Source organism: Poecilia reticulata, linkage group LG6, assembly GCF_000633615.1.
Source record: "Poecilia reticulata strain Guanapo linkage group LG6, Guppy_female_1.0+MT, whole genome shotgun sequence".
In the NCBI taxonomy this organism is placed as follows: domain Eukaryota; kingdom Metazoa; phylum Chordata; class Actinopteri; order Cyprinodontiformes; family Poeciliidae; genus Poecilia; species Poecilia reticulata.
Window position 1 is genome coordinate 30,891,369 of NC_024336.1, and position 27,219 is coordinate 30,918,587.

General features: G+C 39.1%; 3 protein-coding genes across 3 annotated transcripts; 2 read left to right on the top strand and 1 right to left on the bottom strand.

Moving 5' to 3' along the window:
• The first annotated feature begins 337 nt into the window (after positions 1-337).
• Positions 338-3,777, top strand: LOC103466803 (CD59 glycoprotein-like). Its single transcript, XM_008412664.2, has 3 exons — positions 338-581; positions 2,409-2,510; positions 3,409-3,777. Exons 1-3 carry the CDS (start codon positions 527-529, stop codon positions 3,606-3,608), a joined length of 357 nt encoding a protein of 118 aa, XP_008410886.1. The 5' UTR covers positions 338-526; the 3' UTR covers positions 3,609-3,777.
• A 1,605-nt stretch (positions 3,778-5,382) lies between these two features.
• On the bottom strand, positions 5,383-11,552 carry kcnj11l (potassium inwardly rectifying channel subfamily J member 11, like). The gene is made up of 6 exons (XM_008412665.2): positions 11,208-11,552; positions 10,048-10,210; positions 8,717-8,956; positions 7,479-7,748; positions 7,198-7,405; positions 5,383-6,336 (listed from the first exon to the last, which is right to left on the bottom strand). The coding sequence occupies exons 2-6, from the start codon at positions 10,204-10,206 to the stop codon at positions 5,906-5,908; spliced, it is 1,308 nt and encodes a 435-aa protein (XP_008410887.1). The 5' UTR covers positions 10,207-10,210; positions 11,208-11,552; the 3' UTR covers positions 5,383-5,905.
• Positions 11,553-12,357: 805 nt separating this feature from the next.
• Positions 12,358-27,050, top strand: LOC103466805 (uncharacterized). The gene is made up of 13 exons (XM_008412666.2): positions 12,358-12,821; positions 12,892-12,985; positions 13,583-13,670; positions 17,694-18,030; positions 18,811-18,904; positions 18,976-19,063; positions 19,428-19,734; positions 19,812-19,905; positions 20,178-20,265; positions 20,980-21,292; positions 23,430-23,523; positions 24,255-24,342; positions 25,275-27,050. Exons 1-13 carry the CDS (start codon positions 12,755-12,757, stop codon positions 25,770-25,772), a joined length of 2,250 nt encoding a protein of 749 aa, XP_008410888.1. The 5' UTR covers positions 12,358-12,754; the 3' UTR covers positions 25,773-27,050.
• The last annotated feature ends 169 nt before the right edge of the window (positions 27,051-27,219 follow it).

Genomic DNA, 27,219 nt, shown 5'->3' on the forward strand with positions numbered 1-27,219 from the left:
ATGTAAATATAGTTTTACACTGCTGAAATGTTGTGAAGGATCCAACTTTTTTCATTAACAATACAAAATGTGTGTTTTCTACAACTAAATACAATATTATTTACAATTTTACATTTTAAAATTTACAATAATTTTCTCTTCTACGTTATACAACATCATACTGGTAAATGAACAAAATATAATTGTGTTTTTCTTTACAAAATTTTTCTGTCATGATTTCACAGATTTTTACTGTTGATTTTACGGACTTTTTTTACAGTGAACAGTTGGAGCAGAACCTGGGTCAGTAATGAACGCAGATAAAACAGACGAACCAAGTTCAGCGTCGTGATAAACAGTCTGATGAAGACGGGCAGCACCAGCGGCAGAGTGGTTGTTTCAGGGGAGGAGGAGGTTTCTGAACACTGCGGGTCTTTGTGGTCCGCTGGACAAAGAGCTGCTGTCCGGCGTCCTCTGCGGGTCACAGCCGAACAGACCGACACCGAGCCGGACGCTCCGCTAACAACTGCTTCACTTCAGCTGCGACATGAAGCGCTGCCTCGGACTGGTTCTGCTGCTCTGGTCCGGGATGCTGCATGTGGGTGAGTGGAGCCGAACCCGGCAGAACCTGATATTTAAAGAGAGAGAGAGAGAGAGAGAAGGAAATGCTTTAAGGAAAATATTCACATTAGTTAAACATTTCTGCTTTCAGTTTTGGATTAACTAACTTTAATTTCGTGAGTTTGTCTCTGAGAGAGAAGCTGTGAAGAGATTTTTGTTGCCACAGATTCACATATTTCTGATTTTGAGGTTGAGCAGAATGTAAAACACAAAACCTTACCAAGTATTTTATCTGGTGGTTAGTGGAGGTATCTTTACACACTGGAAATAAGACAAAACTAACATCATTAACTTTTCAGCAAGATATAGGAACTTGTTTTAAGTCAATAATTTTTAAGTATGGATTTTAAAAAGTCAGTATTTTTACTTTTTCACTCCTATAGAAATTTTTAAATAAAGGGAAAAGGTGTGTGTGAGCGAAGCGGCTTTCACACCTGGCTCAGGTAAACCGGTTCTGTCAGGAGGAATGGGATAAAATCCCAGCAAACCCAAAAGAGTTTGACTTAATTCATATAGTTGAGAGGTAATATTGTCCACTACTAGAGAAAAGTGTCATAATCTATAAGTGTTTGGACTTTTAGTTTCATCTGTTTATTCAGTTTTTCATCATTTCTATGTTGCTTATTTTGGTTTTAGAGTTTAATTCTTTATTTTATTTCATTGTGTGTCTCTTTAGGGTTTAGTGTGTCATTTTTGTTTATGTTTCTGTTTTGGATTATTTACTTTCTGTTCATTCACTTTCATTTAGCCTTAATTTACTTATTGGTTGTTACTTAATGCGTTTTTAGCTTTAGCTTCTGCTGCTGTTCTGTTAATGTCAGGGTTTCCCATCCCGTTGTTGCCCTCTCTTTCAGCTGCCTCTACTCACCTCTGATTAGCTGAGTCATTTGAGGACAGTTTTATTCAAAAATATGAGAAAAAAAAACACAAAAAACACACCTGGCTCAGGTGTAATATGCCAGAATAATGAGAGAATCTCTCAATATTATTCTGGGTTTAGGCAGATATAAATAAATATGTTAATACCAGCTGAAACAGGAAACATTTTATCTAATTTAACATCAGATAAATGAAAAGCTCACAATTTATTTTTGTTATTGATTATTGTGTCAATAATGGATCTGAAACACAGCTCCACTGAAATAAAACTTTTAAAGGTTTATAAGATGCTACGACTCGTAGCTGGAAGTTTATTCAGATTACATAAAAAATCTGAATCAATTTTAAAATCTTCTGTTCAGGACTGGAATTAATTATCAGTTAATCTATTGATTATTCTGATGATTAATTTGCAGATTTTTCATTCAGCCGTTTAAGCCTATTAATACAAGATTAAAAATACATTAGAAGACGCAAATAAACAAATAATTCACTTCATTGTTTAAATGAGAAAGTAAACATTTCAGTGCCTAAAGTGCAATAAGATTTTGTTTTACAGAATTTGAACCAGGTGAAGCAAAAACTGCAACTTGGTAGAATGTTTATCCAACAAATAAAGATTTTTTTTTTTCATCTTTAATGCAAAAAGTTTTTTTTTTTCCACAGCTTAGTCTCAATTACCGCTCTGAGTATGTTGCTTTTCAAGAAATTGACTTTTTTTTGAGCCTGTATATTAACTGATTAACGATTAATCAATTATTAGTTGATGATTATGTCAATAATCGATTCATTAATCTGAGGAATCGTTCCTGCTCTGCTGGTCATTCTGATCAGTCAGATTTTCTTCTAAAAATCACATCAGATCTACGAACAATGGGAACCATCACCAGCAGTGATCTTCCTCCTGACTCTCTGCTCCTCTTCCTCAGGTTCTGGGCTTCGCTGCTACAGGTGTGCCGATTACACGGGGCGCTGCGAGAACGTGCAGGAGTGCACATTTGAAGACTCGTGCATCTCTCTGAGCGATCAAGGTCAGTTTATGTAGACTGTACTGACATGAACTTTCATATCAGAGAGCCTTCCGTACCTAAGAGGGCATGTTAGGGTTCTGGAGGCTTCGCTCAGCATCCTGCGGTCTGATGTAAGGAGAACTTCCTTAAATGACCGAACCTGGGCTCTTCAACAGCTGTTTGTAACATTTAACCTTCTTAAAATCCTTTAACAGATGAATAAGATTCTACAATTCATTTTCTTCAAATAGCTTTTTGGATCATATTCACTCTCACTTCACACCAAATTAAATTTGAGAGAATTTTCAAATACAGTATTTAAACCTAAATTGTCATATTAAGACCAGAAAAAATCAACCAGAAAAAAAATGAAGCTTAAATTTCATCCAAAAAACTCAAGACATTTTCTGGATAAAATTGGACATTTTTGAGCTCCAAAAACTGGAAATTTGCTAGAAAAACAATCTGAAATTTTAATCTTAATTCCAGAAATTATCCAGAAAAAAATTGAGTGTGAAAAGTTGAAAATTTGACAGAGAAAACTCAGAAATTTTGAGATATTAGAAATTTTCTAGAAAAAAGTTTGAAAAGTTGCCAGTCTTGACTTTTGAGACTCAGAAAATTTGTAAAAGTAACACATTTGACTTTCAAAACTCAGACATTTCTGCGTTTTTCCTGGAAAATTTCTGAAATTCATATTAAAACTTCAGATTTTTTTTTTCTAGCAAGTTTTAAAGTTTTTTTTTGGCAAAAAGTTTACTTCTGTATTTACAGTGGCCCTGATAAGCCGTCATACAAACCTCCACCACAATGTTCCCATCAGGATTTTATGACTTTTATTTTCTTTTTTTCCTCTCGTTTAAGTTTAACATTCGGACTCTTTCCAGGTTCTCGGGTTCTCAGGTGTTCTGTGTTGCAGGTGGGAAGACGATCCGGCAGTGTATCCGGTACACAGAGTGTGATGTGTCCCGCCTCACCCAGATGTTCCCGTCCATCTCCAGATTCACATACAGGTGCTGCAACAGTAACCTGTGTAACTCGGGCTCCACGGCCCCCGCGGCCGGCCCGGTCCTGGTTCTGCTGTGGTCCCTGTTGAGCCTTTGGTGGTTCTGGTTCTGAATCGCTGCAGCTGTTATGGATATAAGCGTTAACTTGAACTAATCTTTGGCTCGCTGGTTGTTTTTAGGCTCCTGCGGCTCCTCAGGTCTTTTCTGTAAATCTGATTTGACTAATTTAAAATGTGATTTTCTGTTGGTTTAGCAGGAAATAAAATGTTCTGGCTTTTAAATTCTGGTTTTCTTTTTCTGTTTGGATCTCAGGAACGTGATGTTGTTGCATTCTTGAATCTGGTTCAGGTCAAATTAGGTCAAGTCAGGTTTTTCTATGGTGCTGAATTGAGACCATAGAATGTATTTCCCCCAAAAATGTTTAAGCTGTTTAAAAAAAATTTAAAATTGCAACTAAAAATAAAAAGATCTGAAACTGAGAAAAATAAATAAATATGAAAAGTATCTTGGAGCTTTTTTTTTACTAAAAAAATTTTAATGTGAAAAATAAATTGAAAATAAAAATGTCCTAAACTGCGGGAAAAAATAAACATGAAAAATAGTTTTGAACTTTTTTAGTTTCTATTTTTTTTCAGGGTTAAAATTGTTTTTCAGTTTCAAAAAATTATTATTTCACAGAAAAACAAACATTTCAGCAAACATTTTGGCCCCAATGTAGCTCCATAGAACTCCTGATCAAAACCTTAATTTGACCTAGTTATAAAAGCAGGCTGCCGAGTTACATTTAAAGGATTATTAATTCTGGTAATAAAAAACACCAACAAATGTTATATAAACTTTGATGATATCTTAGTGATTATTGTTCTTCCATATGGTCAAAGTCCATGTTGACCCTTGCTCAACTCTGACCAATCATTACCTTCTGCTACTAAGATCTAGACTGGAATCAAACTAATAAAAATACAAATAGATATCTAGTGCAGTGATGATATTAACTTCTTATAACCTTTCAACAAAACTTTCTTTCAAAAATCCTGAAGTACAAGAAGAGGCAGCAGCTCCTCCTGCTGGACAAACATCTAATCTGTGGACAGAGATCACATCAAACCGTAGTGAAAATAATAGTTTCATTATTTTCACTATCAAAATATTGCACTACCCTCACTCAAAGAAAACCTGCTTGCTTACAAATATCCTCTAATCTCCATTAAAACTTTATTTCTGTATGGAAGTCCATTCCTGCCATAAAAGAAAAAATAAATCCCAACAGCAAGTCATAATTTCAACTTTCAAAGACATAATTATGAGATATAAAGCCAAAATTTCAACTGGATTGATCTCAAGACAGCAGATGTTTTAAAGTGGATAAATGATACAAAGAAGGTGCAGACAAAAAATACAAAACTAATTTATTTAAACATTATAAATAACAAGAACAATAAAGACTATTTTTAATCTACAGAAGGTAAAATATTCACAGCAGACCTCTGTATGTCCTTTATTTATTCAGTAAATAATCTGGATATGTGAAAGTCATCAATAATTTACAAAAACAAGAGAAAAGCACCACAAAAACATGACAAATCAACAATAAAACAGTTAAAGATCACATATCATGCTTCCTTGAACTGGTTAAGATAGTTTTATCAGCTATCAAAACATGTTCCTATAATTTTTTTTTAACAAAATGATTCTTAATTAATTAGATTTTAGTCTGGTCAGTTCTGCCTATTTTGAGCTGTTTTGCAGCTTTCTGTCACTTTAAATCCAAATAAGCTGCTGCTGGCCACGCCCCCCCACCTCAACGTTTACACACGCACATAAAAATGGCTGCAGACAGACATGCATTTTTGAAAAGCAGAAGTGGAGCCTCCTGCACAACCAAGAATGGTGCAAGTGGTTTCTGGATGGTAAGTTAAGAAACAAGCACTTGTTTTTTCCAGCAGCCATTGTACAGCGCATAGGGTAAAGCCATCTGACCAAATGGACTGGAACTCTGCTTGGGTTGCTAGGTAACAGGTGGAACTGGGTTGCTAGGTAACCCTCAGTGCCCGTGGAATCTGACTTAATCTAAGGTTTTTGAAATGACTCATTTTCCAAGCAGAAGCAGGAGAAACCCAAATTGAAAAATAAAAATGTGAATTTTGTATAATATGTCCCCTTTAAAGAGAGGAACAGAAGCAGGATAGAGTCTGTTCTGAATGCCAGTGAGGATTCACAGATGAAGTCCGGTTTCATGTCTTTGGACATTCTCAGTCAGACTGGCGCTCTCTGTCTTTTTTTTTTTTTACGTCTCTTTGGTCCTTGTGGGTCTCAGAGGATGTGTGAACTTTGAACAGCTGGAATGAATCTAAATTTAAAGACACATTTGAGTAAGAACACACTGAATCAGGAATCAGTTCTGTTCGTTCAATCGCTCACGTCTCCGGGTTCTTCCTCCTCAACCTGCCGTCCAATCACCTCCAGCTGCACTTTCTTCTTCTGTCCCTTCTGCTCCGCGTCCTTCTCCTGCTTCTCTGATTGGGCGTACCACGGCTGGGGGGCGGAGCCATCGCAGGCGCGCCCTCCTCTGCGGAAACCCCCCCTGCCGGCTCTGACTAGCCCCCAGCCCTGCAGGTGAGTCTCGGACGTCCCCTCCTGGACGCCCCGGGTCTGGTCCAGCTCCTTGGCGCTGAGCGACGACATCCGGACTGGGACCGTGTTTCCGAACTTGGAGTAGTCCACACAGTAGCGGCCGTCTTCCTCGGTGATGATGGAGACGAAGCGCCGCCCCCACAGGATTTCCTCGGGGGTGTAGGAGGTGCGAGCCTGCATGCTGATGCCCGTCGTCTCCACCACACCTGGAAGAAGAAAAACATCAGAACCAGAACCAGTCTGTGAAAACAGAGATATAAACCCCCCAATGCTGCATCAGAACCACATGGGTCAGGAGTCTGCAACCTTTAGATATAAAAATAAGTAAGGAGTTAATTTCCGCCCAAAAATACTTGGAAATGTTCATCTTGGTAATGTCTGAATTTGAAAAGTTGAAAATATGTTAGAAAAAAACTCTGAAATTTTGAGATTAATCTCAAAACTATCCTAGAAAAAACACTGAAATTTCTGAGTTAGACATTTCTGTCAATTTCCAAAAGTCAACATTTTTTAACTTTTCAAACTCAGAAACGTCTATTTTTCTAGACATTTTTTTCTAGAAATTTTCCAACTTTTCAAGCTAGAAGGCGAAAATTAGCTAGAAGAGCTCTGAGTTTGAGAAGTCCAATATGTTTGATTTTAACACATTTTCTGAGTGTGAAAAGTTGAAAATTTTGCAAGAAAACCTTAGAAAGTTTTAGACACATCTTAGAAATTAGCTCGAAAAAACATGGAATTTTTTTATTTTGAAAAGTGGAAAATATAAAACTTTTCAAACTGAGAACATTTCTAATAGTCTAACGTTTTCGACTTTTCAAACTCAAAATAATTCTGACATTCAAAAGTTATTTCTAGAAAATTTCTGAGCTCAATCTATTTATCTCAGAAAATAGATGGATCTGAATCAATCAATCTTTTTCTTTTTCTTAAAGAAAAAGAACCTGTGACTATGGCCCCTTTAAGAGCCATAGTCACAGGTCCAAAGAGCCACTTGCGGCTCGGGAGCCTCAGGTTGTAGACCCCGGATGTACTGTGTCAGGTGGAACCAGGTGAGGGCGGGGCCTGACCTTCCAGGATGACGATGATCTCCAGGTCTTCTGCGGCCAGGGACTGGGCGGACAGGTCGTACAGCGGACTCCCTCTCTCGATGGTGTGGCTGATGATCAGGGGAGAAACCAGGAAGATGCCGTTGCTCCTCAGAGGGTTCTCCACCTGGATGTCCAGCTGGCACACCGGGATCACCTCCCCTTCAGTCGTCACGGTGCGTCGAATCACCTGCGGGAAACAGCGGCGCTCCGATTAGCATCATATCCGGTGTTGGTGGTTCGAAGAAAAACTGAAGCTTCACCTGCAGCTGCACGGTGGCGGAGATGATCATACTCTTCCTCAGGTCTCCGACTCGGAACATGAAGGTGGGTCGGCCGTTTCGAGTGGCGATGACGGCGTTCCTGGAGAAGATGAGCGTCTCCGCCCTCCGGTTGGCCTGCGCCGTCTTCATGAAAACGCAGCCCAGCATCACGGCGTTGATGATCAGCCCCAGAATGTTCTGGATGATCAGCATGATGATGGCGACGGGACACTCCTCCGTCACCATCCTGCCGCCGAATCCGATGGTCACCTGGAGTCGGAAGGAGGGCGTTACCAAATAAGGATCAATTAATTGTTTATTAGATTAAAATGAGTTATATTAACGTCTGCTGGACCGTCTTTAAGTGTTGTAGTTCGGCCACCATCCAGTAGAGGGCGCCGCTGGTCATTCTTAAGCGGAGCCGTTGGAATAGAAACAAAGATGGCGGAGCCATATCAGAACGGTAAAGAGAAACGGTCCACAAGAGTCCGATTTGCGATACAAAAAGTATTTTATACGACTTTGTTTTGAAATATAAACACTCGACATGCTCATTTATTACCACTTTAATATTCTAATATTCTGCGAAGCTACATGACGGAGCAGCGACGACTTATTCAAAAATTACTGATGAGCTGGGAAGGTGAGAATGTGATGAAAGAAAAGTGGAGGCAAAACACAGAAAAATTGTAACATTATGAAAAAACACATGATCACAAGAAGCAAGGTTGAGTTTATCGGTTGTCATAAGTTAAACTGTCTGGAGCAAAATTTTAATGTTCTTTCAAGAGAAAACCGACTACATGAACATCTCTCTGTAAATGGGGAGTTTAATGTTTAACATAGTTTATTCTTTTCAACTTTTATTTTTCTATTCAGCAGTGTTTCCTGTTTTGTTATTGTGTTGCATAATGTGAGAAAACCATAAATTTCTCTTTACTCATCCAGCATTAAATACAAATGACACAAACTAATGTTAAAATTCTAGAATGTCTTGTTTAAATTCAGCATATTGTGAAAATTTAGCCCTTCAGGCCTGTTGTATCAACAGGCCTGTTGATACAAGCCTGTTGATACAGGCTTGTATCAACAGGCTTTTTAGAAAGCCTGTTGATACAAGAGACAACTCAAGTTTTTAAGAAAGCAGACGTTTATCAATTAATCTTAGTCGATCGTTCAGATCAATCAACTTTAGATTAACTCGTTCATCGATGCCTTGCAGCAGCAGAGACGCTCACCTGGACTTCGATGGAGAAGAGGAAGGCTGAAGTGAAGGAGTGAATGGCGGTGACGCAGGGCACCGGACCCGGGTCGTTGTCTGAGTCACGGGGCTCCAGGTCTCCATGAGCGAAGGCCAGGAGCCACCAGACCATCGCAAAGAGCATCCAGGAGCAGAGGAAGGCCGAGGTGAAGATGAGGAGGGAGTGCTGCCACTTCAGGTCCACCATGGTGGTGAAGACGTCCTGCAGGAAGCGACCCTGTGAGAGAAAACGACCAGAAAACATCAAAACATGGCTGACCTCCGACCCCGCTGAAGGCTCATCTTTCTTCTTCGACATCATCCTCTGTTGGAGGAGGATGTGGAGTCATCATTTAGCAGAAACTCAGAGAAACTGAGGAAAATTGGGGCAAAACTGCGCAGATGAATGAGGTTCTGGTTAACATCAGGCTAACAGAACCCTGTGGATGGACTGAAGCTCAAACCTCCATTAGTAAAGTTACAGTCAAAAATTAATAGCAGCAATTTCACTCATGTAGCCTGTCAAGAGGGAACAACGGGGATTCATTTTTCAAAGTCATATTTTCACCACGTTATTTATAAATGTTAGTTTCAGACTAAATATTTAGTTGGCAAGCTATAGTTTTAGTTTGAAGCTAAGTATTTAATTTACCAACTAAATATTTTGCTCCAAAATCAATATTTAGTTGCCAAACTAAATACATAGATCCAAACTAAATCTTTAGCTTGAAACAAGAAAGTTAGCAGCTTCAAGCTAGAACTAAATGTTTAGCTTGCCAAGTAGTTAGTTTGGAGCAAAATATTATAAATAATATTTATTATAAACTAAAGATTTAGTTTGCAAAGCTACTAAATATCTAGTTAGCAAGCTCAATATTTAGTTTGCAAATTTAATATTTAGATCCAAACTAAATCATTAACTTCAAATTACATTTAGTTAAGTTTAGTTAAAGTTAGCAGCTTCGACAGATATGTAGAGACTGGAACTAAATGTTTAGCTTTTTAGTGAAGTAGTTAGTTTGGAACTAAACATTTACTTTAGGAACTAAATATTTAGGTTGTGCTAAATTTTTTGTTTGCAAACCACTATATGAGCAACATGGGCAACCGCCCAGGGTGGCATCTTGTGGGGGGCGCCTTAAAGGCGATTTTCCCAGAGCACCAAACAGGCTAGTATCGCCTCTGCATCGAGTCCAATCTAGTTGCATCTTTATAACAGAACTATTATTATCATGATTTCAGAAATACATGAACCTTTTTCACCAGAACCGACCCGCATCCTGGGTCCACATCTCGAACTAAACACAGAAACAGACTCGGCCCGTCTACCTGCTCCCTGATGTTCTTGTGAGCCACGTTGCAGGATCCAGTTTTGGTGATGAAGCGAGCTCTGAGGGACTTGGTGCGGCTGCGGTTCGGCTGGTTCTGGTCCTCAGCCAGCCGGGTCAGCAGGAACCCGTCCGGCAGGAGGCCCTTCCTGGCCAACATGGTGCTACAGTCACAGAACAACGTGCGATATTTACTTTATCTGATGGGACAAAATATCTTCTAAAGCAAGTTTTTAAAGCTGCTTTTCTTGCACATAAAACATTTTTATTTTTTCCATTTTATTAAATGTTCAGGTTTGGTTTATAAGTTGTGTTGCTATAATAAAACAGTTTAATTAAAGCAGAAATAATTCATCATGAACTGCTCGGTTCTGGATCTCTTTTTCTTTGTGATGTTAATTAATGTGAACCCAACCTGCAGCGTGTCACTTCCTGAAAGATCACAGGATGTTTTATAAGTAAGAACATCCAGAACCAAACCTCTGACTTCATTAGTTACAGAAAGGCTGCAACTAAAGATCATTTCAGTTAAAATTATTCTGACTATTAATTGATTAATCAGTTAAAACAATTGGCACATTCTGCAGATTTGTCAATTAACCACTTTTCTTTTTACACAATATCTGAAATACGTTAAAAGATGCAAATAAGCAAATAATTAAATTACTTTTTAAATAAAACAATTGTATTGCCTAAAACTCAAAAACAGCATTCCTTTAGCTTCAGATGTATTTAGTTGGTTCTAAATGCATGTATTGATCTATTGATTTGTTGATTTATTTTTTATTAATAATTGGATAGCAAAAGTCAGAATTTGGACCAGGTCAAACTAAAAAATGCCACTTGAATTCTGGGTAGAACAGATTTACCGGCAAAGAAAGTTTTTAATCTGAAATGCAAAAAATAAATATTTTTTGTTCAGTTTTGACTTACTCACTGCTCTGAGGGTTTTCTTGTTTAATCCAACGTCCATTTTTACTTTAATGTCTACTATTTTAGTTTCTAAAGGAACAATTGGATCTCCCTGGCCTGCAGGAATAGTAAATAAGGTCACAGAGATCCGCTTTCTGCAGGCAGCGCTCCTTCAGAATATTTCTGTGCTGTTGTGTTTCTGTTTTTAGGATCTGACCTCATCCTGCGCCTCGGTTTTCCCAGATTTACCTGATAGATCCTGGAAAATCCTGGAAAAATCGCCGATAACGAGGAAACGACGCTCACGTTAACGCGACTCCTTCACCAGGACACGTCGTTTCACCTTCATCCCCATCCTCATCATCATTGGGTAGATAAACATCAGCACCTGCAGGCGCGCGCACTGGAGTCCGAGCGCGCGCATACAAGGTTGCGAAGTCACGTGGTGTTACCTGTTGAGGTGAACGGATCAAAGGTGATCGGGGGAAGTTTTCAGGACGTGATCCGCGACACGGACTCCATCATTCCCATCAGGATGTTCTGAGACAGGGAGAACCGAGTCAGGGTGGAACAGGTGGGAATACAGTTTCCGGTTTCACCCTTCAAAATAAGACAACGCGCAGTTAGTTTTTTCAAGGTCAAAGACAGATATATACGGAAGCGCATTGCGTTTTTCCCCCCTTGCGTGATAGTAATGCGCTTCCACACAAAGCGCTTCCGTAGAATTAAACTGAGAAATTAGATTTCCTGCTTTTTTAGTGTGTGAATATTTTAAACTTGACTTTATTCTTCAGGATCACAACAGGTTCACTGTGCAGAGACTTCCTGCAGCCTGCAGGGGGCAGCAGAGCACAGTTTATATCCATAGAAAAATGAAACGTCATCATTGTCATAATTTTACTGTCTCAGATTATCAACTTCATCACCGAAGTTTGAACAAATTAACAACTTAATTGGTACAGTTACATGTTTCAGATCAGCCATAGTGTTATGACCATTAATGTTTAGCAGATTTATTCTTTCCCACCAAACTGATATCTTGTGAGGGAGAAACATAAAAAATATCATCCCAGTTTACGGACAACAAAGTCAGTAAAGTCAAAAGATGTGTGTGACCAAAGTGGTCTTCACTTGTTTTATCTGCCAAAATTCAATTAAAAAAAGATACATAAAAATCTATAAAATATTCGATCTCTAAGTATTATGGTACTGATTACTTTAGCAACGCTTACTGACCTACAAAAAAAAAGAAAAAAAATTGTAGTCGGATTTTATGTCAGAAAATGTTTTATAATTAGTTTTTATTTACAGTAAAAGAGGCTCATCACAGTATATAATATAATATGATATAATAATATGTTTGTAACTCCGCCCTCTCCAGATTTCGGTCACATGACTTCGGGGAGGTTGGGGCGGAGGTATCGAGCGCTCCTTTCCTCAGCACCAGCAGCAGCAGCAGCTAGCTCTGGTACCTCCAGCGGGTTTATTTACGGTTCTGCCCGATGATTCTGCGGTGGTGTCATTAAGTTCTGACACATGCCGGACATCGGAACCTGTCCCAGCTGTCTGTAACCGGACTCCCAGCTCGGCAGGAAGCTCGGATCTGTTTGGTTTGTTGTGTTGTGTTAGCCGGAAAAAAGCTAACGGACGTTTTAACCATTCGGAGCTCTCCCGAACCGAACTGGACCCAACTTACTGAATGGACCGAAGCCGGAGGAAGCTGGAGGAACCGAACTACACGATGAGCTAACTTGTAGGAAGCGGGCCCGAACACCAGAACGAGTCCCCGCTCTCCCATGATCACCATGGAGCCGACCCTCCAACCGAGCCTGCAGCCGAACCTCCAGGAGAACTCCTACAAGAGTGAGTATCTGCAGCCTCAGTGGGTCCTGTCCTACTGATGCACCCGTGACCTTTAACCTCTGATCTACAGTGACGGAGGAGGACGTGAAGAGGCTGATCCAGTTCCGGGCCTCCAACGAGGTTCTGTTCACTGGGAAGAGGAATTCGGCTAAGATCGCCTGGAGGTGAGGAGGTCTCAGCATGGTCTGGGCCGAGTCAGGGTTGGTTCTGTGGTCCAGTTCAAGGTCCTAGCCTGGTTCTGTTTCAGTTAAAATGACACACACCTGCAGTTTTTATTGAAGTTTTATCAGTTTTTTTTTTTATTGAGAAAAACTGATTTGGAAAAATCTTCTTTGCCTGATTTTGTTATTTTTGTTACTAAAATTAATTGTTGTCATTTTTGTCCTTTAAATACCTAAATTTTCACTTAACTTTATACTTTGGTTCATCTGATGATGTGATTTTTGTTTTGATCATTTATTTAGTACTTGAGTTTACTTTTTACCAAATACTTTTTTACTTTTATTTGAGTAAAAATACGTTGAAGTCGTGCTGCTCTTACTGGAGTCTAATTTTTGGAAACTCTGCCCACATCTGGTAATAAATCAGATTAAAACCAGAGACTCCTGCTGTAGAACAAATGAATCCAGAGTTTTGGCCTCGTTTTAAATCATCTCTTTGGACGTCTGCGGCCCGTTTCATCATTCTCCACACATGGAGTCTATAAACTCTACATTCTTGGGTTATCTCGGTCTCAGATGTTGTCCTCTGCTGCTCCTCAGCACCATCCTGAAGGGTTTGGGTCTGGAGGGGAAGCTGACGGCTGACCAGATCGCCAAGAAGTGGGACAACCTGCGGACCAAATATAAGGTGAGTTCAGGTTACAGAGGGATGACCGGCAATTTCTAAACTGTTTTTCACCTCACTACAAGCTGCTGTTCAAGATAAAACATAAAATAATTACATTTAAAGAAAAATGCATGAGTAAGATAATTGGGTCTGTAAAGATCAATCGAATTGATCTAGAGAAATCAGTTATTCAAATAATCGTCAACTTATTTAGTAATTGATCAATATAGATATAATTACAATATACAGACTCGAAAAAGGCCATTTGCTGAATGAAAAGCATATTCAGAGTAGTAATTTAACCAAAACTGTGCAAAAAAAAAGTACAGTTTACATTTAAGACAAAAAAATAAACACCTTCGTGTGTAAAAATGTTCTACAAAATTCTGTAAAAACAAAACAAATCTCATGTTATCTTTCAGCTGCATCCTTTGCCACAAATCATTTTATTGCATTTAGGCAATAAAATATAAATTTTCTTACGTAAAAGATTAATTAAAATATTTGTAATTTAAAATATATTTCTAATATTGTATAAAGTAAGTTTAAGGGATTTAAAGAAAAATCTGAAAAATGTGCCAGGTTTTATTTCCGATTAAATCGTTTAGAATAATTGTTTCATAAAGTAATCTTTAGTGGCAATCCTAATTTATAACAGGAATCACCGATGCGACAATTTGGACTGATATCAATATATTATAACCGATAACTGATATTTGTTGGTATATCTTTATACATTGATTAATCAACAAAGTAATCAATTAATAAAATAATCATTAGTTACAGCTCTAAAGATAATATATATTGACAATAATAATGGCAAATTAAATGGATGCATCTGGGTTTATTTAAAAACAAAAAGAGCAGCTGTGGAGGAAAGTTGTCCTGCAGCCTTTTGGCCTTAAACTGAAGACTTTTATCTTTTTTAGTTTTCTGGTTCAGGAAAAAATTAACAAATTCTGATTTTTAGCACAAACAGAAGAAAACCTATTTTTAGGCAGATAAACTGGACCCAGCCAGTCACAGCTTTATATGAAAGGTCTGAACTTTTAAAGTGAATTCTCAGCCCAGTAGGAGGAAATAGTGATTAATATAAAACTGGTTTGTTTCTGGGTCAAACCTGAACATTAGGGTTTAATTTCTTCAGGTTTAACTCGACGTACCCGAAGATTTTTGTTGATTTAGCCAGAAAAAAAGCTGGTTTTTTTCAACATTTTGTTATTTTTGTGTCACATGTTGAACTCAACATGTTTAATGTTCAGGGTTCCTACACAGTCAGGATAAGTGTAGGAAAAGACACTCGGTACCACACCGCCATTGTCTAAAGGGGGCCGGGAATGCTGTGTCACTGCTTCCTTCCTTCCTGTCTCGTATCCTGTGACCTGTCTTTCCTTTCTTTCTTCCTTCCTCTCTCATGTCCTTTTGTCCCTTGTCAAAAGGACAAACATTCTTGTTACCTTTTTCCCTCCATGTGACCTTTCTTCTTTTTTGTCTCTGATTTTTTGAGTTCTACTTCCATTCCTGCAGTACTTCCCTCTTTCCTGATTTTCTTCTTTCTTTTCTTGTGACTTTTCCATCGCCGTTTTTTTCCCGGTCATCTCTTCCATCTATGTTGATCTGACTCTGAATCAGAAAGGAAAACACATTTCTGCACCTATGGTATGCTAAAAACAGATTCGAGCTTAAGTTCACTTTAACTGGTTGATAAAGGTATTAGATTATAAATATAAACCATTGTTTTATCAAAATAAAATTCCATATTTTAGACGTAATATGAAAACGACTATAGCCCAGTGTCAGTTTTATCTACATTAATAGTTTGTTTACATGTTGTTTCTCTTCAGTTTGTAGTTAAAAAATAATTTATTTGAAACCATTGGTTGCTTGTTTGGTAAACTCTGCTTCTTATTGGCTGATAATCTTTAGTGACAACTCCTTCCCTGGAAGGCTCAGGCCTACGGCAAGCTGTTAGTATCAAAAATATTACAAATAGTAACTCACTTATTGATCTAATCCTTGAATAACAGTTTTTTTGAAGCACACTTCAAGGGCAGACACAACCAGATTATCCCTAAAACATAAACTAATGGACAGTACTAGTTAAAAAATAATAATACAGTTTATAATACACCAGGTCTTTCTGTAGATGGTGTGTATATACACTAGTCATTCTGTTACACACTAGTGATGTTTTACTGTCCAAAAATAACTGGTAGGGTGAGTTGAATGTCATAAACTTCATTGTTAAATTGAGTGTGACTAAGAGGGGAGCAGAAAGAAAGATGCATGTGCTTTCTGTCATTCCCCCAAAATTAGGGATTTAGATTTTTGATAAAATCTGAATAAAATGCCACCACATGTTTTGTATATCACCAGGCATTAAGATTCACAACAAGGTAGCGTAAAAAACAACCCATCTCATTATTTACTTATTAGAACAACATGTTACTATATGTGTTATTTTTGATACTAATGGCTTGCCATACAGAGTATGAAGAAAAACTGGAAGTGGAACAAGTAAGAAGTTTGTCTGACCTTGATGAACTCTACTTTGCTTTACTTCCTTCTCTCCTGTCTTTTTTTTCTTTCCTTATGTCCTTTGTTATTTAGTTTTTGTGTAAATTATCTAGCTATGTTTTTAATTTTTCTAATATTTTTGCTTGTTTTACTGGATCAAGTGATAATTTAGATAACTTTTCAAAACACACATACAGCTAGATATCATCAGCTGTATGTGTGATACAGCTGGAAGATGTGAATAAAATACTGAGTATTATCGGCTAGATATCAGAATACAGGATGAAAATAGGAAAGTACCCAATATTGAGCCATGGGGAACCCCAATAATTTAAATTGTGTTAACAAATGGAGCAGTTTTAGCATTTATAGAGTAATTACTAACAGCAGCTGCTACATTAGTAAGGATTTTGATGGGTTCTTTTATCTTTTTGGGTCTTTTTTTTAATAATTTCCTCTAAATATTTCTGCATTAAAACCCTCTGCTGTAACAGCTGGATCTCTCTCAGAACCAGCCCTGCTGTGAGGACGCAGTCAGACTATAAACCGGCTTTAGCTCATCATTTATTTATCCCTCCTTCAGATGTTTGAGTTCTGTTCGTGTAGCTCAGCAGGACGGGATGTAATCAGGGAATCTGCACCACACAACACCGAGCTGCAGGGGTTTTTAATAACAGCAGTGGAGTTGGTTCTGGGTTTGCTTCATGTGATGCTGCAGCCTTTTTAAAGCTCTGGTGTTAGGATTCAGCTAAACATTTGCAGGAGTTCATAAAGAAAAATAGAAATTGAAAGTAATTTCAATAAAAAATGAGACAACACTTTTTTTTTTTTTTTTTTACCAATTCAAAACTTTGGTGAAAATCTCCTACATCTTTCCATATATCTGGATTATTTAGGGTGCATTCACACCAGTCATGTTTAGTCCGCTTTAACCCAACTCTATCTCATTTGTCTAGAAAGTCAGGATGTTTGGAGAAGCAATGGAATCAAAAAGTGAACTCTGGTCCGCCTAAAAACCTCGGTTTTGGTTTGGATAAAGTTAATTCTGGTATGAATGCATTTGTCAATGTCAAACTGACTGGAAACCGCTACAAAAGTAGGAAGTCAACTCAAACAAAAGGCATTCTGGGTAAAAATAACCAAAACAAATGCGAGAGTGCTGTTAAAATCTGAAACGTTTACGTCATGAAGCATTTTTCAGCCGTATCATCCAAACCTACTCTACTCTGTTCTGGTTTACATTTTGTGAAGAAGGAAGTGTCGCTAAGTTTCTTCTTCAGAGGTTTTTGTGTCGTTTCCTTCAGTGGTTCTTGGTGCAGCGCCCCCACAGGCGAGGTGGGGAACATGTTTTTCAATTAGTTCGGATTGTTTGACCCAGTGCAGTGTGAAAGGGAATTACAGCGGCTGAAAATGTAGCAAATGTTGCAGTTTTGGTTCCCAATCATATGTGAAAACCCCCTTATTGCTTCCACTAGTTACTGCAGTTTCTCATCTGAGCCTGCAGGGGTCACTGTGCTGCTCTTTCAGGACCTGAAACAGCCCTACCAGGGCCAGGAGCACCTTGGGGTCGTGGTGGAGTCTTGGCCCTGGTTCCACATCATGGACGAAGCGATGCAGGGCCGCCTGTTTAACAGCAGCCTGGTTCTGAGTCCGGACAGTCCCGGCAACGCAGCCCACCCCCCCGACTGCCAGCCCTGCCAGAACCAGGAGAACACGGACATCCTGGAGTTCCTCATCAAGACGGAGATGGACGAGACGGTGACGAGCGAGCCGGTGGAGGAAGACGAGTCGGTCCACGCCGAGGCTCCGCCCACCGGAGGCGTTCCCATGGGATGGCGGAGGATGACGGAGTGCACGTATAAAAGTAGGTGAACCTTCCTGAGATCATTACATCAAAGTAATGATTTGGAAAAAAAATTACTTTTAGGAGTATTTGTACTCTACTTTTACTTGAGTTGTTTTACTATGAAGTATTGCTACTCTTACTTGAGTAAAATGTCTGGATGGATTCTCTATCCACTGTGAAAAACGTTTGCTTTAGCCAAAATTCAGACGCACAAATCTGCAGTTTCTGTTAAAGTTTTATATTGAAAGAAACTGATTTCGAAAAATGTTTCTTTTGCTCGATCTTGTTACAAACATCTTTCAGGGCTGAAAATCTAACAGTAACACAGAAATGAACTCGACTCTTTAGCTGAACTTCCATTCACCATAAAATTGTGAAAATTGGAATAGAAATGGAATTGAATAGAAACATGGCAGTTTTGACAAAAAGTTTGTGCACCAGTGTGAAGTGGATTTGGCTGTATTAACATTTTGTGAATTTAATAAAATTGCAATGGAAACACTTTACCAGTCATGTGATGAACAACTTTCTGATACTACTGGTGGAAAAGACGGAGACGACAGGATGATGGTGCAGCATGTCTTTTTTTTTATTTTTATGACTTATTACCTGAACAAATGCATTCATATGATTTTATTTAATTACGTTTCTTACTAACTGGAAACAGAATTGTGAATTGTGTTTTGTAGACATTAGCATATCGTCATAGTTTGTGCACATTGTAATGGAAACCCAACTTGTGATTTTATTATTTCCACCTTGTTTTTCTGTTTCTAACCTGATTCTTCTGTCCAACAGTGACCGAGGCCGAAACCGAGAGGATGATCAAACTCCGAGCTGCAAACGAATCGCTGTTCACGGGCAGAAAACACTCGGCCAAGCCAGCCTGGAGGTGAGATTCCCTCACTTTATATTATAACTAGCCTAAGTTAGAAATGAAGACTTTCTCTTTGTTTTCCTCAGAGCCATCCTGTTCGAACTCGGCCTGCAGGGGCGGCTGACCACAGAGCAGCTGGCCAAGAAGTGGGACAACCTGAAGAGGAGGTATAAGGTACATAAACCCCCAGAACGCCCTGCAGCGATGCTGTACGGAGAGAAATCTGCTCCAATATTACTGCAAGCAAAGAACATGCTTCAAAAATAAAAACTAGGGATGCACCAATATGGAAATTGCTGTTAGAGCCGGTAACAGATATGACCAAACAAATACATGACCAGCCTCCTCCACTTCCCCCCACAGAGGCAAACGGCAACAAGATGAACGTAAATACTTGCTGCTATTATCAGAACAGTTTTATTTATCAAACTGACACAAATATGTAAAAAAAAAAGACTTGTCCAATGTTATACATTATCTAAAAAAAAAAAAAAATTAAAATAATTTCCACACTGAAAACGGTTTGCGTCTCGTCCAGGAGCTGAAGTTTCCGTCCCGCGGAGTGGAGGCCAACCCAAACTCCTGGCCCTGGTTCTACCGGATGAACGACGCCATGGAGGGCCGACTGGCCAACGCCGCGCCCATCCTCGCTCCCATCGTGGAGGACGGGGACGAGGAGTGCGAGACTCTTTTGCAGACGCCAAAGAAACGGGCGCGGCGAAGCCGGGGCGGGATGGCCGAGTTCCTGACGGAGTCTGAGATGGATCTGTTGGTCGATAACGAAGAGAAGATCGGATCGTCGGCTCTGGGTGATCTGCACCGGATCACAGAGTTCACATACAAACGTAAGAGACCGGAAACGGGAGGGGATTGTTGTTCTACTTCACTCAGATTAATGTGCCGAAAACTTAAATGTCCACAGTAACAGAAGAAGACACGAGGCGACTGATTGAGCTGCGAGCTGCTAATGAGGCTCTGTTCACCGGCAGGAGGAACACGGCGAAACCCGCCTGGAGGTCAGGAATATCAAGACTGACGGAGACCAGGGGTCCCTTCACTAAGAAAACAGGATTATTTTATTATGTTGTGTTTAATTGATTTAACTGTGACATTTAGTTGACCATCTTTCCAATACAGCCAGAATGTGGGAAAAATGTTAATACAACTGAAATAATAAAGAACATTTTGTCTGTAAATCAATTGAACACAATATCAATAATCTTTTTTTATCAGTTTATCACAGTTAATATTCATGATTCCAGCTAAAAAGGTTCTGGTTCTGATTCAGGGGGATTGTGAAGGAGATGGGTCTGACTGGGAGGATAACTCCAGACCAGGTGGCCAAGAAATGGGACAACCTGAAGACTAAATTCAAGGTTTGTTCTTTTACTGTGAAAAATGTCTCTTTTTTTCTTCAATTCACAAGAAACTTCATAAAGTTAGTAAGTTTATTTATTTGTCATAGAAATTAACAATTAAAATATGATTAGAAATGTCGAGGAAAAACTAAATAGCACAGATAATTAAGGCTGAAATGATTAATCGTGACAAATCAATTATTTAAGTAATCATCAACTAGTTTATTTATCGATTAATCGTTATTATGAGCCTATTATGACCGACATATCTGCACTGTAAAAACAGAAAATCTTACCAATTAATTTTGGTTTAATATATAATGCAAATATCTTAGTTCACTTGAAATACGGCAAAACCAACAAGCAAGTAACATTTCAGAAAGATATAGGAGCTTGTTTTAAGTACATTTTCCCATTTTATAAGTGAAATAATCTAGTACTTTTTCACCAACTTTAAGGAATTATTGACCCAAACAAGCTCTTCTATGTTGCTGAGAAGTTACTTGTAAGTTAGTTTTGTCTTATTTCAAGTGCACTAAGATATTTGTGCTAGAAACTAGACCAAACTTTCTTAGTAATATTTTGTGTTTTTACAGTGTATTTCTTATAATTACTCCCAGCTTCTCTGGAAACTGTTGCGAAGGTCATTAAACGACACATTATGTAAATTTATCAGAATGAATCCGTCTCTTTAGCGCTGCTGGTTCTGAATCTTGTGTCCTGCCTGTGAAGGACCTGAAGTTTCCTCCTCGCGGTATGGAGGCCCAGACCAACCCGGCCTCCTGGCCCTGGTTCCAGCTGATGAGCGACGCTCTGGAGGGCCGGCTGGCCGATAAAGCCCCCAGAGTGACGCCGGTGTGGACCAGCGAGGAGGACGCCGTGTTCGGGTCGTCTCCGCCCCCCGACTGCCTGATGGGGGAGCGGAGCGGCATGTCGGAGCTGGACAGCATGGCGGGCGGAGACCACGGCGAGGCCGACGCCGCCGTCACCTACATCGACGCCAGCGGAGAGGAGTGCGCCACGCCGTCAGAGCTCTCCTACAAAAGTAAGTACAAGTCCTTTCCTGGACAAACTAAAAAGTCAAAACCAACACAGAGTTCACACTCTATGATTTTCTTCATCGTTGTGTCTTTACTTTATCAATAGGCCTGTCAGGATAACACATTTTGTTGGACAATAAATTGTCCCAGAAGTTATTGCGATAAATACAATAATATTGTTGTTTTGAAAACATTTTAAGGTAATATAATGATAATGGAATAATAATGCAAGAACACATTCTCAGAGATCATTAAACATTACATTTTAATGAATATTTAACACTGGAACTGAAAGACATTTTAATTAACCAAAATAAAATCAACAACAAAACAACAGCAACAACAAATAAAATGAATTATGAAGTTGCTGTAAACAAATTTGTCCTTCAAACAAAGGGCTTGTTGAGACCAAAACACCAGATTGAAGACATTTGTCGTACAGTTTTAGAGAAAAATAGCTTATTTTAATTTATCATTCTATTAATCGATTATTTTATTTTGTCTGTACATTACACAACTTTGCATAGCTTCTATTAAGGTAACCTAAAGAGCATGTATTCTACAAAAATGCAATAATTTACGCTAATTTTAAAATATTCTTTTGTTAGGAATGAAATAATTTTATATTTAAATATTACAGTACCACATTGCATCAACAGGGGGCGCAAATGTTTAACTTATTACTATTAATCTGAACTACCAAAATATTCTTAATCAAAATCAACTATTACTATTTAGCTTAAAATCGTATTCACGTTAGAATATAGTTTAGCAGGAAGTCAAGATTTAATATTTATTTCACAAACTGGCCAATGTTCCGGTTTATCTGCACTATCTTGGTCCGGTTTGTTTTGGATTCCTTATCAACTCTAAAACTGACTGAGATCAGATCAGTCTATATGCAAAACCCCTTCGATGGAGCTGCAGGAAATGTTTCCTCTGCTGTAATGATGTGGACACAAGCTGCTTATCTGATCTGAACTCATCCTGAATCCGTCTCATCTGTTTGTTCAGGAAGAAGGAAAATATGGGTCGCTGCTTCAGAACCTCCAAAATACGGGACACTTCCACCATAACACCAGGCGTAGCAACATGACAATGTGTTATTGTGATGTCAATGCACAACATTTTTTAATTCACCAACATTTGAGTTGCATCCACCTGAACAAGATTTAATTTGATTCTGCTCTTTCCGGAGGTAAAGTTCCCAAAAATTTACTCAAGTAAGAGTAAAAAGTAGCCGCCCAAAAAATATTCAAGAATAGAAAGTATTTGGTAAAAAGTCGACTCAAGTAATGAGTAATTGATCAAAACATTAATCATTTAATCTTTTAAAAATTACATCATCAAATGGACCAAAATGTAAAGTTATGTGGAAATTTTGGGTATTTTAAGAACCAAAATGAAAACAATTTATATAAATTGCTTAATTAGAAAAATAACAAAAGCAGACAAAAGGAAAAAAATTCTTTCAATATAAAGTTTATGAAACTTTGACAAAAAACTGCAGGTGTGTGTCTGTGTCTGGTGAATTATTGGTTTAAACAAAGTTAAAACAGTGAAGTTACTCTCTCAGTAGAGTAGCGATACCTCATAATAAAATTACACAAGTAAAAGTAAATAATACAGTGTAGTAAAATACTCCAAAATGTAAATTATTTTGAAAAAGTAAATTTTTTTCAAAAAAGTTACTTTAGTAAATGCAACTAGTTGCTGCCCACCTCTGGTTATTACCATGTGACATGACAGATTAAAAAGAGGAATCTAATCAACATAATATTTTTAATTTATTTCTTATTACTTAAATCTTTTCTTGGTACATTTCTCCATATAAATCTATAAAATACATTTTTCGAAGTCGCTGCGACTTTTGACCGATTACAGACGAAACACAGTTGCCCCACAATTTCTACATCGACATATTTTTATCATGGAAGGGGAGGAGTGCCATCTAGTGTTTGTCACTACAAATTGCAGGCTCGAGTCAACATCCGGGCTACTGTGGACCGTTGGCAACGGTATCAGTGATTCAGAGGGAAAACGAACCCAAACTTACCAGAGATCAGGGATCGTGCAGATAAACAGCGAGTAATTTCCAGAAACACGTGACTGCAGCGGCTCTCTGCTGTGTCTGCTTCCCAGTGAGCGACCAGGACACCAGGAGGATGATCAAACTCCGAGCTTCCAACGAGGTGCTCTTCACCGGGAGGAGGAACGCTGCCAAAGCTGCCTGGAGGTGAGGAGGAGATGTTTTCGGCTGCAAAAAATTAATGATTAGTGGTTCGTTAGATTAAAACAAGCTCCAGTCGGTCGGTTAGCTAACTTCGTCGGTTTAGACCTTTTTAGTATTGTAGTTTTTTCGCCATCCAGCAGAGGGCGCCGCTGGTCTTCCTTAGTAAGCAGAGCCGTTGATAGAAAAACAAAAATGGCGGAGGTTTCCAGAATGGGGAAAGAGAAACGTGTCCGATTCGGGAAGCAAAATGCACTTTGCACGATGACAGAAAAGCGGTGGGTATAATGTAGAAACAAATAAAACAAAATATAAAATTTTTGATTTTGATGGTTGTCTGAGTTAATGCGCTTCATGGAGCGAAGTTTTAACGTTCCTTTAAGGCGGTATTTCTGTATGTCTTTCTTTTCATGGGTATTTTAAGTTTTTCAAATTTTATTCATTTTATCTTTTATATTTCTATTCATCATCAAAGAGGTTACTGTTTTATATTTTGCTAAATGTGTCTGTTTAGTAATGTGAGAAAACCACAATTTTCTGTTTATTCGGTCAGTATTTAATAAAGCTGACACAAAAATGTCTGATTCAGCCCTTATAAAATAGCCCTTTTATATGATGGATAGACAGCTGGCCCTCTTGAAACAAGCAAAAACTCAGGAAGATCAGTCAACTTTAGATGAACTCATTAATGTGTAACTTGGATCAGCTGATGATGACGTTATGACCCGTTTCCTCAGAGCCATCTTGAAGGAGCTCGGCCTGCAGGGAAAAGTCTCCACCTACCAGATGGCAAAGAAGTGGGACAATCTGAAGAGGAGGTACAAGGTGAGACGTTCCCACCATCCTATCAATGCTTCCATGATCCCTGCTCCAATTTCACAGGGAATGGCGAGGCTTAGTCCACCCATAGCTGGATGTCTTTGGAAATGAATACATTTTTATGTATTATGGCATTTAATCCACATGAAAACTGACAATTTTTTTAAACACTAAAAGTTATTATTTATAGAAACTCCCATTAAAAAAACACCAATATAGCCACATATTGGCTTTGACAAGATTCCCAGTCAACTTGTTTTGTGTTTTATTAACTCGAGGAGTTCTGGTAAGAACATATTTATAAACAAGAGTTTATTTAATCTGAAATGCAAAATGTGTATATTTTTGTACAACTGTGGCTTAATTCTTGCTCTGAGTGTGTTGCTTCAGTAAATGGCTTTTTTCGAATTTGTATACTCCAGTTTTTGACTATTCAATTATTAAATTGATGATTATTTCAATAATCATAATTTATTCAATAAATCATTTGAACCCCATTTCTGTTGTGATACATGTCTTAAAGGAGCAGTATCCTGTAAATATGTACTTTTTTTAGTTGTACATCATGTTATAATGTTATTCCCCCATCAAAACAAACCTGGAGTATTCCTTTGAATCTTTCATGCATGTTTGAGAAATGCTTTAATCTTCATGGCAACCATTCAGCTGTGCAAAATACCTGAGTGGACCTAGCCCCGCCTATTAGACACGGCTCCTCCTCAGAGCTGCAGTTTACAAGCGTCCAAGCTCCTTGCAACTCCCTCACTCAGCTCCTCCAGACTAGCCTGCAGCAAGTAGCAAACAGCTGGTGGAACTGTGTGCCTGCTGAACTCATTATAGGAGCTACTTCTCCTATAATGAGAACTGTCTCTTTAAATGTAATCCATAATGGTCTTGAACTAAATAAGCTGCAGAAACCATATCTACCTTCTGTTCAGGACCTGAAGTATCCTCCCGTAGGGATGGAGAGTGCAGCCGACAGCGCCTCCTCCTGGCCGTGGTTCCACCTGATGAACGACGCCATGGAGGGCCGTCTGGCCGGCAGCGCCCCCCTCCTCACGCCTCTAGCTCAGGATGACGACCAGCACCCAGACCCCGCCGCCACCAGACACAGGCTCCGCCTCCCTCCTGCGCAGCAGCCGTCCTCCTCCACGGACTTCCAGGAGCCGTGCGGCGGGTCGCTGGGAGGACTGGAGCGGGAGTGGGAGGCGGTGGAGCGGGAGCGAGCGGTGCTGGACCGGGAGCGGGAGATGGTGGAGCGGGACCGGGCGGCGGTGCAGGCGGAGCGGCTGTGGTTGGACCGGGAGCGGGCGGCCGTGGAGCAGGACCGCGCCCTGGTGGAGCAGGAGAGGGCGGCGCTGGTCCGGGACAGGGAGACGCTTAACCAGCGGACCCTGATGATGAACCCTGTGGGACACCTGAACAGCCTGATGTAGGCGGGACGATGTGGGGACGCAGAGCGTCATCCTGCTGTGGATCCAGACTGATGCTGCTGGGGGAAAAAGGCTGGTCCTGGCTCAGGTTCAGATCCTGGTTCTGCAGGTCCACCCGGTTTTCAGGGAGTTATCGTCTCCTTCTTACTGCTCACCATCTCTGTGTCAAACCGACTCAAAACACAAAATCTTACCAAGTACGTTTAGTCTAGTTCCTAGTGCAAATATCTTAGTATACTTCAAATAAGACAAAGAAAACATACATGTAGCATTTTAGCAACATATAAGAGTGGTGTCCAAACACTTTTTGTACATTTTCTGGTCCTGCCAATATCTGCATCCCCTTTCTATTGAACTCAGGAGCCACACTGTCTTTGTAACTTTAAATGAAAAATAATTCTGATATGAATTTTAAAAAATGTGCTCAGTACAACAGCCTATTAAGGCCATTTTAGATAGAAAGAATGAGTACATTTCTGCCAAAAAAAAAATTGAGATTAAGCTCCGAAATTTTCTGAAAAAACAACTTTTTGAGTTGTGGGTCCACATAAAATTATTCCACTGACCACAGTTTAGACATCCCTTACATAGTAGCTTGTTTTAGGTCAATCATTTTTTAATATTGATTTTAAAAAGTTCTAGTTCCACTGGCAGATTATTTCACTTTATAACAGCATCGTTTCTCCAGGTTGCACATGAAAAGGTTCACTTTATCAATATTAAGGAATTATCAACTTAAAAGAAGCTCCTTTAACTCTCTGAAGCTACTTGTAAGTTAGTTTTGTTTTATTCCAAGTCTATTACAATATTTGCACTAGAAACTAGACAGACATACTTTGAAAGATTTTACATGTTTAGTGTTTTTATTTTTTAATTTTAAGACGGCTTTCCTCCTGGTAAGAAATGGCAGGTCAAACGGCGCCCTCTTTGGGTGAACTCTGGTACTGAATCCTCATCAACTCACATATGCAGCGACTGTGTGAGTCCGTCACTGGTTAAAAGAAATAAGTATGTTTTATTTTTATAATCTCCGACGTTCTGCTCTGTAATTTATGACCCGAGTTGAAGAAGAAGAATAAGAGAGATGCAGCAGTTTCCGTCCTGAAGTGCTTTCACAGAAGCAGCGCCCCCTGCTGCTGGAACAGACATTTTAAAAATGTTTGAATGTTTTATACCATGTTGTAAAAACTGCCTTTTCATTTTCTGTCCTGACATCTGTCTGTTCATGTGTCAAGTTTCTGTGGAGGATTAAAACTCTGAGTCTTTTTTGATTTGATATTATGATCAAATCATCCACTTTCTCTTATTTGCTTTCTTATGAATTTGATCAGGTTAGTGAATGAAATTGAGCAGAATTTTACATTTAAACAGTGAATAAGCCTTCTAACTATCTCAAGAATTTTGTGTTTGTCGGGCCCCAAAGCCGTAGCCCAGGGACTCACTTCCTTCT

Excerpts from the sequence above, each read along its gene's own strand:
- LOC103466803 (XM_008412664.2), top strand. The coding sequence starts at position 527 with ATGAAGCGCTGCCTCGGACTGGTTCTGCTGCTCTGGTCCGGGATGCTG. Across the intron at positions 582-2,408 it reads GTCCGGGATGCTGCATGTGG|GTTCTGGGCTTCGCTGCTAC; the intron begins GTGAGTGGAGCC and ends CCTCTTCCTCAG. Across the intron at positions 2,511-3,408 it reads CATCTCTCTGAGCGATCAAG|GTGGGAAGACGATCCGGCAG; the intron begins GTCAGTTTATGT and ends TCTGTGTTGCAG.
- kcnj11l (XM_008412665.2), bottom strand. The coding sequence starts at position 10,206 with ATGTTGGCCAGGAAGGGCCTCCTGCCGGACGGGTTCCTGCTGACCCGG. Across the intron at positions 8,957-10,047 it reads ACAAGAACATCAGGGAGCAG|GGTCGCTTCCTGCAGGACGT; the intron begins GTAGACGGGCCG and ends TTTCTCTCACAG. Across the intron at positions 6,337-7,197 it reads GATCATCGTCATCCTGGAAG|GTGTGGTGGAGACGACGGGC; the intron begins GTCAGGCCCCGC and ends TTCTTCTTCCAG.
- LOC103466805 (XM_008412666.2), top strand. The coding sequence starts at position 12,755 with ATGATCACCATGGAGCCGACCCTCCAACCGAGCCTGCAGCCGAACCTC. Across the intron at positions 18,905-18,975 it reads TCGGCCAAGCCAGCCTGGAG|AGCCATCCTGTTCGAACTCG; the intron begins GTGAGATTCCCT and ends TGTTTTCCTCAG. Across the intron at positions 19,064-19,427 it reads ACCTGAAGAGGAGGTATAAG|GAGCTGAAGTTTCCGTCCCG; the intron begins GTACATAAACCC and ends CGTCTCGTCCAG.